General features: G+C 38.8%; 2 protein-coding genes across 2 annotated transcripts in view; both read right to left on the bottom strand.

The window, feature by feature from the left end:
* Window positions 1-81: 81 nt before the first annotated feature.
* LOC310739244 (vimentin) lies at window positions 82-2882 on the bottom strand (the record flags this gene model as incomplete). Its single annotated transcript, XM_083564962.1, has 3 exons — window positions 82-1046; window positions 1508-2179; window positions 2408-2882. 3 exons carry the CDS (start codon window positions 2880-2882, stop codon window positions 1012-1014), a joined length of 1182 nt encoding a protein of 393 aa, XP_083421088.1. The 3' UTR covers window positions 82-1011.
* Window positions 2883-6517: 3635 nt separating this feature from the next.
* arsb (arylsulfatase B) overlaps window positions 6518-13565 on the bottom strand; it is a 7517-nt gene continuing 469 nt past the window's right edge. The window contains exons 2-8 of the mRNA XM_083565606.1: window positions 10408-10594; window positions 10129-10319; window positions 9784-9991; window positions 9359-9602; window positions 9092-9162; window positions 8579-8746; window positions 6518-8070 (exon numbers count right to left, since the gene is read on the bottom strand). Of these exons, the coding sequence (XP_083421732.1) occupies window positions 7808-8070; window positions 8579-8746; window positions 9092-9162; window positions 9359-9602; window positions 9784-9991; window positions 10129-10319; window positions 10408-10594 (1332 nt within the window). The 3' untranslated portion in view covers window positions 6518-7807. The remainder of the gene's footprint in view (window positions 8071-8578; window positions 8747-9091; window positions 9163-9358; window positions 9603-9783; window positions 9992-10128; window positions 10320-10407; window positions 10595-13565) is intronic.

Genomic DNA, 13565 nt, shown 5'->3' with positions numbered 1-13565 from the left:
TAATTTGCATAATAAATAATCTGTAAATGGAGAATTATTCAATTCCACAATGGGGAAATTTCCTTTATTCGTCCCACAGAGAAATTTCCCCACTGTGGGACAAATAAAGGTATATCTTATCTTCTCTTCTCTTATCTTATTGATGATTGTTAATAACAGTATGTAGTCCACCAGTTATCAAATGTGGAAATTAGATGATTTGTTCAAATCAGATGAGTCTGTGCCATAATGATTCTTGTTCTTGACTGACATGTTAAACATGGTCTTCTGCTATCTTAAAAGATCTACCACAATGATGCTTTTCTGCTCAGCACGTTTGTAAACAGTGATTATGCGAGTTACTATTTTCTTCCTGGCAGCTTGGAACAACCAAGCGATTTTTTTTTCTCCTCTTTTAACAACATTATTTCCACCTATTCACTCAATGTTTTTCAGTTTTTAGCATCTGTCTTCTGTGTAAAAAAAACTCTAGTGACAATTGTATGATATTACCAGATTATGAGCGTTCTGAAATACACAAACAAAATTCACTTTTTAAATTTTGTCTCAAAGCAGCTTTGAAGAATGTAAGACCAAAAATTGTTGTTATAGAACAAAAATTTTAATAAGTGAACTGTGTATTAATCACTAATGAGAGAGCCTGGGGGTGACTACTGCTGTGAGGAAGATACCTTGAGAGGAACCAGACTCAGACTCTTCCTAATTTTTTACCTTAAGGTTTTAACCTGTGTGAATATTTATTTATTTATTTTAGTGCAGATGATTAGATAACTGCCTGATGGTGTAGGTATACAGATGTGGCTAATAAATAGGACTGTGAGCGTATAAACAGCATTCGGATATTTTTTACCTGTTTAATCCCAATCACCACACATGCCAACTCAGTAGTGCACGCAAGTCAAGCTTTATTAAGATGTTCATACCAGTTAAAGCAGATTATGGATGAAGGACATCTCAAGAGGCATAGTTAATAAAGGTGCAGTGTATTCGCATGTTGTGCGATTAAGTGCATTAGGCCGAGTCTTTAACTGCAGATGATGAAGTTCCTGAAGAATGAAGAGGAACAAACGGTTTTAGTACAACATTTATGAAATGGGATCTGCGCAAATGTATTAATCATGCTCCAAAAAAAATATTTTAGTCTCTATTTAGTTGAGGCTTTTTTTATATATATAAATTATAAACAATATTTATGCATTATTAGTAGCAAAGACGCAATTCCTCACAGATACCTAGACATTCAGCACCATAATGGGTTTTTCTAAAAGTAAATGCTTTTTTTTTTTTTTTGGTCTAGAACCCTCAACAGAGCATTTCTCTGTCAGAAAAGCTTCTTAGTCGAACCATTTAGAAACATCCAAATATTAATTGAGGAAGAATTTCGACTAGAATAGTATGTTACATTAACAATAGTTTAGTTATTGAATCACTACAATTGCTGTACTCTAGTAAATACACTCGGTAGTGATGATTTAGGATGGAGCCTGAGATTCAAGCGTGACCCCACCTGCAGTGCTTTCGCTGATTGAGATCCCGAGTCGTCTCTCTTCTCCTTCCAGAAGTTTCCTGTAGGTGGCGATCTCAACGTCTAACTTCAGTTTGATGTTAAGCAGCTCCTGGTAGTCAGCAAGGTATTTGCCCATCTCCATTTTAGTTTCACACAGCTGGTTCTCAAGCTGCTCTATGATAGCTTCCAAGTTGGACACCTTGTCCAGGTGAGACATCTCCATGTCATCCAGCTGCTGTTCCAGAGCCGCATTTTTGGCCCTGAGGCCATCTATTTGGTTCTGCAGGTCAGACGCTGCACTGCTCAGGGTGCTGATCTCCTCCTTCATGATGCTCATCTGGGTCTCACGCTTAGAGGCGCTCTCTTTCAGTGTGTCAAATTTCCCTTTGTACCACTTCTCCGCCTCCTGGACATTTCGTGCGGCGACAGCTTCGATCTCAGCACGCGTCTTGCGCAGGTGAGCAGCTAAATCAGGCCGATCTGTGTCAAGCTCCACGGTCGTCTTTGATTCCTCAATTTGCTTCATTAGCTCAGCCACTTCCTCACTGTGCAGCTTCTTCAGGAACTCGATCTCAGCCACCAGCTGCTCCACACGTTTCTCCAGGTCAGCCTTCTGCAGTGTGGCATTGTCCACGTCCTCACGGAACTCACGCAGGATCATCTCTGCCTCCTCTGTGAACCAAAAACCACATTTATATTCAGCTAGTTTTTGTTTTGTTCTGTTTGCCCTGTTAATCTTGACCTTAGCTAGAGTGTGTTTGTAGAGTATAGTCATTTAAAGATGACTAATGATTTATGAAGTTATAATCTGTAGTGTTTAGTATGCTGAAGTACTGTATTCTAATTATTTCAAGTTGTAACAGAATTTTGGAATAATATAAATCTAGTGTTAGGAGTCACCTTTAAGTGCGAGTTCTTCCTCCAACTTCATGGTCCAGAGCTCCACTTCCTCCTCTACATATCCCCTCTCAATATCAGCCGCTCCTTTCTCCGCTGTCAGTGCTGCGATCAGTTCCTTCATTTCCTTAAATTTGGCCTCATACTCCTCAGCCAGTCCCCCTGGTCCTGCCTTGTATCGGCTCTGCAGCATCTGCAGCTCCTCCCTGAGCGTCGCATTCCTCTGCTCCAGAGCCTGAACCTTCTCGATGTAGCCGGCAAAGCGTGCATTTAGTAATTGCATCTCCTCTTTCTCGTTAGCATGAAGCTGATGAAGCTCTGTGCCAACCTCCACCGCACCAGCCTGGAAGCCGGTACGTCCACGGGTCACCGATGAGGCCGAAGAAGCTCTGCAACGGGACGGAGACGGGCTCTGGACCCGCATCCTGCTTGACCCATTTACTGTTAGAGTCTTCTGGGAATAGCAGCTTCCTCTCATGATGGCTGTTAGAAGTTGTAGGGGGCTTCTTGCCTTTCTGTCCTTCTGATCTTGAGCGGGTTGATTGTGAGCCACTGGAGAGAGGATTCACTCTTTTTATACAGACAACAGGAATGTAGCAGAGCCTTCTGAAAGTCTCATCCTCCGCTGACATGCTGTAAATGCAGATTGTGACGTTCTTCCTAAAGCTCCACGGCTGTGAGGTCTCATTAGTGAAAAGAGCAGCGAAACCCATTGCACCCACATGCTACATAGCAACTTTAGCTTGTGCAGCTGCTATTTTTACACATAGTAGATGGAGCAAGAGACACTGCTGGTGTTTAGATTTATTGATATTGTAGATGTATGTGCATTTTATGTGACATTAGCAAGGCCTTACTGAGACTGAGAAATTGCAAGACTTGAATCCACACCCTGTTGACTATATAGGACACTATGTTGGGACTCCACAATTAGTTGATGTTCAGTGGGCTAATCTTTAAACCATTTTTGTCTATAAACAAAAAAAATAGACATGACATTAGAAATATAAACACAAAGGTGCCAAAAGTAGGGTTTTTATCTTGAAGTGGAGGAGAAAATTTGTGGAAGATTTTACTTTGTTTAATACGGGGCTAAGGGCAAGGGCCAAGCAAGGGCCACACTTTATAGTCATTGAAAATGAAAATCTGTAGAATTAAACAGTTTTAACTAATTGCTTGTTTGGTTAAAATTAAACTTGCACCACACTGGCTCTTTGGGGAAAAGATTGGACACCCACAACAAAGGTATCATCATAAACTGACACCTTTGTGTAAAATACACTGATTTTTAAGTGTTGTTATTGAGAAAAAAAAAAAAGTGTTGTCCTTCACAAGGAACAATTGGAATTTACAAAGATTTCATTTAATTACATTTTGTTTGTATACCACAATTACATTTAGTTTTATGGCATTTGGCAGACATCCTTATCCAGAAAGACTTAACAATTACCTCTTTTAACAATTAACATTATCAAAAAGCATCTTTACAGAAATTTCAGCAAGCCAGAGGTAATTATGGCAAGGAAAAACGTTTTGATACAATATTAGGAATAAACTTCGAGTTTATAGCAGTGACTGATTACATCGATCAGGCCTAACATTAGTACAGGTGAGTAAATAACACTGATTATCCCTTTATCATGGCACCTGTCAGTGGGTATATTAGACAGCAATTGAACATTTTGTCATCAAAGTTGATGTTTTAGAAGCGTAAAAAATGCGCAAGCGTAAGGATTTAAGGGGTTTGAGCATTAGGGTCAGAGCATCTCCAAAACTGCAGCTCTTGTGGGATGTTCCTGGTCTGCAGTGGTCAGTATCTATCAAAAGTGGTCCAAGGAAGGAACAGTGGTGAACCGGTGACAGGGTCATGGGCGGCCATGGCTTATTGATGCATGTGGGGAGCGAAGGCTGGCCTGTGTGGTCCGATTCAACAGATTCAACAATCTACTGTAGCTCAAATTGCTAAAGTAATTAAAGGTGTTAATGCTCAATGGGTAAGGACTGTTTTGGCCTCATCAGTGGCCATAAAGTTATGCATGGTTGGTGTATATTGATTGATTATAGCAGTAGCCATAAGACTGTGGATGGAAAATCATTTTACTCACTTCAGAGAATTGTGCAGTTTGACTAATAATTTGTATGACTTTCATGATTGAAATAGACTAATGTCAGAACTACGCCTAAAACCTCCCATGATAAAGAACTGTGGAGTTTGAAGAGTTTGTGGCCTACACAGTGTATAAGGTGGGTGGTGTGGCCACTCCCACACTGAAGCGATTATGCTGGGACATTTCAGACAGGAGACTTACTGATTCAGATTTTCTTCTTGTAGATATGGAGTGTGTGTGTGTGTGTGTGTGTGTGTGTGTGTGTGTGTGTGTGTGTGTGTGTGTGTGTGTGTGTGTGTGTGTGTGTGTGTGTGTGTGTGATGTCATCTGACCCTCTGCTGGATTTTTGGAGTCAATGTGTTTTCACACTGGCATCATTAAAGCTGAGAAGATGAATATGACTACGCGAGTAACGATGCACTGGCAGATTAAAACACCACTCATACGGTCATCATACACTAATGTCACACTAGAGTGCTGTCATTCCACACACATCACCGGCTTTGTTCCAATCATCTCACTGCTTCTTATCCTCAAGATTCCTGTGCATGTTCTGTGTTCTAAAGACACATATGAAGATAAATAGATAAATAGAGACAGTTGCATGAGAAAACATAATAACTGAATTATTAATCGATAAGCAACAGCTGATAAATAGTACTACACTATAGCCCACAGACTTCTATTCCTGCTCATGGTTATGAATTAAACACTGCTTCTGCTCCCCCTTGGGAAATGACCACTCCCATTCAGTGTTGTCAATTATACACTACTCTTTTTAAGGGTTGTGAACACATTTTAATGCTACTCAGAGATGTTGAACAAACACTAGACTCAGGGTTAAAAATTAAATAATCCCTATCAGGTTTATGAATTAAAGGCTGAAATAAACACTACTTTCTTTACTACAGAATTGTAAAGTAAATGAAAATCACCCCTGACCAGGTTTATAAACACCTAGACATTTTTACTTTTCTCTTTTGCTGGGTTTCATGTTGTGTTTAATATTGTTAACTAAACATCAATGTAATTGAAATAGTATGACAGACATGAAATCAGATCCACATGTAATGTGTTTTATCCCAAAACTTTCACAACACTGTTGTGTGATGTGTGCACAACGTGTGCACTTTAAACTCCTGACTGTGTCTCATTCTACAGGTCTCGCCCTGATTTTTCCTCTTATTCAGAACTAACTGCATCCTGTCCTCTGTGTGTGTGTGTGTGTGTGTGTGTGTGTGTGTGTGTGTGTGTGTGTGTGTGTGGATGAAGGCCTAGTGTGGAATTCAGTACTGTAGTTATAATGAACACTAGCAGGAGTGCCAGCATCACTCACAGTGACAACAAAACTCTGTGACTTAACACAATTAGACACACATAAAAAAAGAATTAAATAAACAAATACATAAACAAAAAAAACAACAAACAAGTGAATACAATCATAATAATTATACATTAAAAACTTCTATTAGTTTGTTACATTTAAATAACTTGTATTGACTACATTATCATTATATCTTATAACAAGCCAAAATATGAAATATAGTGTAAAATTAAAGCTCTTTCCCTGTGTGTGTGTGTGTGTGTGTGTGTGTGTGTGTGTGTGTGTGTGTTTGTCTGACATTAGGGATTGTTATATTTGATGTACCATCAATTTAAGTGCAATTATTTTAATATGCACTTGGAAAAATGCTTCTTCTTTTAGGCCACCAGACTCCTCAACACAGATACTGTCCACCATATCTCCAGGAAGAACTTGTGTCCACTCTGAACATTAAATTGTTGGTCAAAAACTCAATAACAATCCAAAGACATAACATAACTGCATAATTTATACATGAATCTTTTTTACATTTGCACTGTCATGCACAAATATTTCTTATTCATTTCTTTTTTAGTCATTTCAATCTAATAGGAGTAGGCCAGGTTTTCATTTCACTCCAAGTTATATACTGTATATAACTGACAAACTGAATCTTGAACACTGATGACAGTCACATATTAAAAAAAAACTTATTTGTTTATTTTATTTAAAACAGTACAAGAACCATAATTTGCATAGGAATCAGCACAATGTGCAATGATATAATAAATCTTCAGTGTAACTGTTATTGTACTGTAACTGTTATGTACATAATAGTAATTATACAGTATAGGGGTGTAAGGGTACATGTATTCCAAACCAAAATTTTTCGGTACAGATATACGTGTACCGAATGCAATCCTTTGTTTTTGCGTGAGGAACATAGTTAAAATCTTAGTTCTCTCAGGATCGTATAGTTTGTTTAGTCTCTGCCTCATACTTTGAGTAAATTATTTTTTTTTATTGTTAATAAACTTGAAAACATACACAACAATGCCAGGGGAATATAAAAAAAGAAATACTTTAAGTTAGTTCAGTGTCACTGTGGTTACTCACTCTGTACCGGAAATTGGCTAACAGCTAAGTGGCTTGCGCTAGCGCTATGGATTCTTTAGAGTTGTATGTCTAGCTTTAAGAATTTCTTTTAAAAGGAGAAAATCCTGACAATTCCGTATATCGAGGGGAGTGAATTAATGAAGGGTGGAATGAAAACATTTAAGAAGACCAGTATGCTAAAATATGTAGAAGTTAAATAGATCATATCTTTAGAAAAATAAATATTAAATGTAAAACATACAGACACATATATCAGTATTACCCAAATGGGGTCTAACAAATGTGGCAATTTAATTGATAACTCAATTCAATAAATATAATAAAGTGTATTGCATTAATCTGATTTATTCTATTTTAAGCATAATAATTTTTTCTTTTATATATCAGTGGATAAATGGGGAGGGTTGCGTTAAGGGCATCCAGCGTAAAAACGTGCCAAATCGAACATGCAGATCATGAATACGGATGATCCGCTGTGGCGACCCCTAATGGGAGAAGCTGACAGAAGGTTCAAGCAGGAATTTTATATAAAATTGTAAATGTAAACTGTTCAAATGTTGATCACAAATGTTAATAATAATAAACCTGTTAATAAAAAAACGACAAGAAATTTTATGTTTTGCAATTTTCCCCCCTAAAAAATACCAAAATTAAACCAAAAACCGAGGTAAGTACCGAACCGTGAATTTTGTGTATAATTACACCCCTAATACAGTACAGATTTAAATAAACGGCATAAAAAAAAAACATTCAAGGTCAAAAGTGTGCAGATCCACTTAAAAAATAATTTTTACAAAATTTTGTTATTTGTGATCAATTAAATGAGGCAGTTCTAATAATTGAAGTAATTCTAACAAATGATAGGTGAGGCCCAGGTCACTGCCATGGCCCCCAGGCACCGGCTTTTTGGGGGTCGCAGCGGGGATCATCAGGAGGAAAGTTGATGGGCTTTGCTCCTTCCTGCAGACTTTTTAACCGCTTTATGAGGAAATCCACAATTTCTGGGTGCTGATGAGAAATTTCATTTCTCTCTTGGGGATCAGTGTCAATATCAAACAGCATCACCTTCTTAAGGGGCGGGACTTTATCTGAGACTCCGCCTACTGTCTCACCTGGACGAGGGAACCACACAGGACAACCTACACACACACACACACACACACACACACACACACACAATAATTCAGTAAGTCAGCTTATTTACACACCCTTCAGAATACAGTGTTACAGCAGTGTGTGTTAGTGTTCAAATGTGTCCAAAAACAGTAATATAATTTTCATATTCTTGTTGTGTCACTGATGTTAATTCTAAAGCACATTAACAAAACACAGTAACACACTATCATTAATATATTAATGCACTACCACACTAACAAACACTAACACATCAATGCGCCACCACATTAACACACTAAAATAGCACCATTACACAGACTTTGTTTGTAACATAGAATCTAAAGTCTATAGAAAATTACTATATTAAGCATCACCTTGGTCTTTTTAAGCCAAATCATTGGATTACGATCATTAATAATGATTAATAACACCTACACTAACATATTACTGCATTACCACACTAACAGACTAGGATACCTTATTGTAAATGACATTTTTTTTTTTTTTGTGCAAAATGTACAACACACTCACCAGGATATCCAGTCAGGAGCTTCCAGTTCTTGTAGCGAATAGCAGCATGCATGGAGACATTAAAATGTGACGCAGAAACAGACCCTGTCCTTAATGAGTTTCTCCTGAATGCGTCTCTCCTTAAGGAATCGAGCATTTCCTGTTCAGCTACTGCAGCTTTTCCTGGACCTCCAGACAGACATGAAAGAAAACAATCACAAACCTAATAAATTTGCTAAAAAACTGGTTTTCTCACTAATTCTGAACTGCATCACTAGTGATCTGCGACTATGTCTCACTGTTGACCTGTCGTCATGTGATTTGGTCACATGGTCAGAATTATGAAAGTTTTTTTTTATTATTAAAATTAAAAACTGATGTTATTATTGTTAGAAGTAGTAGTACATCTCTACTACTAGATTATAAGATGATAAGTATGATGTACTCTGCTGACCTGTCCCAATATTTATGTCACCCTTCAACATACACTTTGCAAGAATATTTGAAATGTTTGCTATTCATGTTATCACTTACATGGTGCAACGTCAACATATAGTGGATCAATGTTGTGTAACAATTCCTGTCTTGGAGAGGCTTTTCCTTTGCTGACATACACACACACACACACACACACACACACACACACACACACACACACACACACAGAGGTGAGTTTCTCATGTTATATGGTCTAGTTTGTAAAGAGAATATTACTTGCTATAACCTGCAAATCAATACTGCACCTCATAATAATGTTTTTGAAATACATCAATTAAAAAAATATATAAAGATAATAGATACCTGATAGTGTCCCACATGTTAAATCCATCTAACGGCTTTGTCCCATTGGTTGATCCTCCAGCAACACTCACTAGAGTGGGCAGCCAGTCAGAGATGTGTATTAGCTCTCGGTTCACAGTGCCAGGTTGCTTCACAAGTGGTCCAGTGACAAAAGCCACACCCTTGACTCCGCCCTCCCAAAGAGACCATTTCCTTCCACGCAGGGGCCAGTTACTGCCCCCAGACAGTGTCTGACCGCCGTTATCTAGAAATTATTATTATTGACATTGTTATCATTACTTTAAACTACACATTACTACAATAAACATGACCTATATGCTGTGTGTATTATGTGTTTCTATTACTTATGTAGCTAATATTATGTGCAGTAAGTTGTGTGTGTATAATAGATGTATACGTATAGTAGTGTATTCTTGCTTGTGTACCTGTACTGAAGATGAGGATGGTGTTGTTCCAAATTCCTGCATCCTGTAGCGCCCTAGTGATATTCCCTACAGCTTCGTCCATAGCCGAAACCATTCCAGCATAAACCCTGCGCGAAGTGTCCTTAATGAAGCTGTACGGATGTGTGTAGCGTTCAGGTACCTGTAATGGAGCATGAACTGCCTGCAGAGCTACGTACAGGAACAGAGGCTGCGGAAAATAAATCACACAATTCACTATATCCTACAAACTAAACATGTCATTCTATACTGTCTATATTACTACATGAATTCTGTTGAGCTACATACAGGAACAAGGCAAAAACAAATAAATGTCTGTGTGATTACCGCTTGTGTGCTGTGGTTGAGTATGATGTTGACTGCTTTGTGTGTGAAGAGTTCAGTAGAATACACTTGGCGGTACATCGTTGCCGTGTCCTCGCCATCCCTAAGGTCCAAAGCGCAGCGTGTGACATTTAGTGGCGTGATGAAGTAAGAGCGCTCATGAGTGTAATAATGCTCTGATCCTGTCAAATAGCCTGCAAAGAAAAAAGATATGTACAACAAACTATAAAACTACACAACAAAACTAAAAAAAAGGTAACAGCCTAGTCAACAGCCACCCACCAAAGAAGGAATGAAAGCCTCGGCGGGTGGGCAGACACTCCCTCCGGTACATGCCCAGGTGCCACTTGCCCACCATGTGAGTGGAGTACCCCGCCTCCACCATTAGCTCCGGCAGCAGCTTCTCCTCCAGGGGAACACAGTATGGCTGACAGGGCCAGATAATCTGATGCTGCATCCCTGTATGGATCTGTACACACATGTGTACACACACACACACACACACACACACACACACACACACAAAGCTTGAATAGAAACACTTGTAGACCTGAATATTAACCCATTTATCTAATCAGCCAGCTATTTGGTGTTGTGGTCGATTAAAATCCAAAGTAATACGCTCACTATACAGGGTTGTGGTGTCAAAGAACAAGGACTCCATTCAACAGTCAGGCAGTTCCATGGAAGCACCAAACAAAACACAGTCCATGCCCATCTATATAAAGCCTATTACACATCTTGTGTAACTCCCATGTTTTTTTTTTTTCCAACTATTTCCACATTTGCCACAAATATCTCTGAATGCTTAGGTTCTTTCCAATTTAATAAAATAATGGTGGCAAAACTCATCATCACTCTTTTTAAAACGTAACATGTGATTCACTCATAGTCCAGGCCTTAGACTGTTCATGACCCTCGATAACAGAAACCACCTCAAACCCTGACCCCTGCTATGCCCCCCTTGTGCTCCCTCCAACAGTTTAGACTGATCAGAGTATAGCATCTGAGGAGCAATGCATATATATATATATATATATATATATATATATATATATATATATATATATATATATATATATATATATATATATACAGTGAGGAAAATAAGTATTTGAACACCCTGCTATTTTGCAAGTTTTTCCACTTAGAAATCATGGAGGGGTCTGAAATTGTCATCATAGGTGCATGTCCACTGTGAGAGACATAATCTAAAAAAAAAAATCCAGAAATCACAATGTATGATTTTTTTAAAGTATTTATTTGTATGATACAGCTGCAAATAAGTATTTGAACACCTGAGAAAGTCAATGTTAATATTTGGTACAGTAGCCTTTGTTTGCAATTACAGATGTCAAATGTTTCCTGTAGTTTTTCACCAGGTTTGCACACACTGCAGGAGGGATTTTGGCCCACTCCTCCACACAGATCTTCTCTAGATCAGTCAGGTTTCTGGCCTGTCGCTGAGAAACAAGGAGTTTGAGCTCCCTCCAAAGATTCTCTATTGGGTTTAGGTCTGGAGACTGGCTAGGCCACGCCAGAACCTTGATATGCTTCTTACAGAGCCACTCCTTGGTTATCCTGGCTGTGTGCTTCGGGTCATTGTCATGTTGGAAGACCCAGCCTCGACCCATCTTCAATGCGCTAACTGAGGGAAGGAGGTTGTTCCCCAAAATCTCGCAATACATGGCCCCGGTCATCCTCTCCTTAATACAGTGCAGTCGCCCTGTCCCATGTGCAGAAAAACACCCCCAAAGCATGATGCTACCACCCCCATGCTTCACAGTAGGGATGGTGTTCTTGGGATGGTACTCATCATTCTTCTTCCTCCAAACACGTTTAGTGGAATTTTGACCCAAAAGTTCTATTTTGGTCTCATCTGACCACATGACTTTCTCCCATGACTCCTCTGGATCATCCAAATGGTCATTGGCAAACTTAAGACGTGCCTGGACATGTGCTGGTTTAAGCAGGGGAACCTTCCGTGCCATGCATGATTTCAAACCATGACGTCTTAGTGTATTACCAAAAGTAACCTTGGAAACGGTGGTCCCAGCTCTTTTCAGGTCATTGACCAGCTCCTCCCGTGTAGTTCTGGGCAGATTTCTCACCTTCCTTAGGATCATTAAGACCCCACGAGGTGAGATCTTGCATGGAGCCCCAGTCCGAGGGAGATTGACAGTCATGTTTAGCTTCTTCCATTTTCTAATGATTGCTCCAACAGTGGACCTTTTTTCACCAAGCTGCTTGGCAATTTCCCTGTAGCCCTTTCCAGCCTTGTGGAGGTGTACAATTTTGTCTCTAGTGTCTTTGGACAGCTCTTTGGTCTTGGCCATGTTAGTAGTTGGATTCTTACTGATTGTATGGGGTGGACAGGTGTCTTTATACAGCTAACGACCTCAAACAGGTGCATCTAATTTAGGATAATAAATGTAGTGGAGGTGGACATTTTAAAGGCAGACTAACAGGTCTTTGAGGGTCAGAATTCTAGCTTATAGACAGGTGTTCAAATACTTATTTGCAGCTGTATCATACAAATAAATATATATTTTTATACGTTAATGTATGTTGAAAGCTCCTTAGAGTTTATGCTTAGTTGTTATTCAGCCGCTAATTTTTTTAAATAGAATTTGCACAATCACTTCTGCAAACAGTCTGCAGTAACGTGGTAAAATGCTAAAATATTTTTTATGGTAGTCTTATATTTTTTATTTATTGTCCAAGAACAGCTTCACTTTAATCAGATGAAAATGTGGCTATTGAATATACTATTTGTGTAATTTTGATGATTCAGTTAGAAGTTTGTTTATTTTTAGACAGAATTTTGTGGAAAAAATGGAAAGGGGACAACGTCAGGCACAGCAGCAATACATTCAAGGTTTCTTCAAGAAGAAACCATGTCAAAGATGGGTAGATGCAGCACAGTGAAAAACAATTATTGTCTGTTCAATGGTTTTTGATTATAAAAAAAAAAAAGATGCGCTATAGAGGCAGCTGTGCAGTGCCATTTTTATGGCATCCCACTTGTGTTGGGGCACATGACATCCCATGCCCCCCCCTTGAATGGTTCTTAGTCCTCCCTGTGCCACCCTGTTTAAAAAATCTGCCAGACCATCTTTATATAGTGACACATTTCTTAATCTTGACAAATCACCTCTTTAGAAGTTAAGAGCAGATACAGTTTAGTCACTGATGTTTTAAATATACGGATTCTAATCACACATTACTCACTTGCTTTGAATACAGATGTCTAGTACACGAGAGAAACATATAATAATGTAATCAAAGCTTCATATTGGCTGCAGCGAAATGCAAAAAAAATGATAAAAAGTCATACTGAGAGGTCAAGTGCTTCAGGTAGTATTAGTTATGTTGCTGACTGACTGATTAGAAATCCTGCATAAATCTACAGGTGTTCCTGAGGAATTGGACTGTGACAG

Source organism: Silurus aristotelis, assembly GCF_946808225.1.
Source record: "Silurus aristotelis genome assembly, chromosome: 16".
In the NCBI taxonomy this organism is placed as follows: Eukaryota; Metazoa; Chordata; class Actinopteri; order Siluriformes; family Siluridae; genus Silurus; species Silurus aristotelis.
This window is presented reverse-complemented; position numbering and strand designations above follow the sequence as displayed.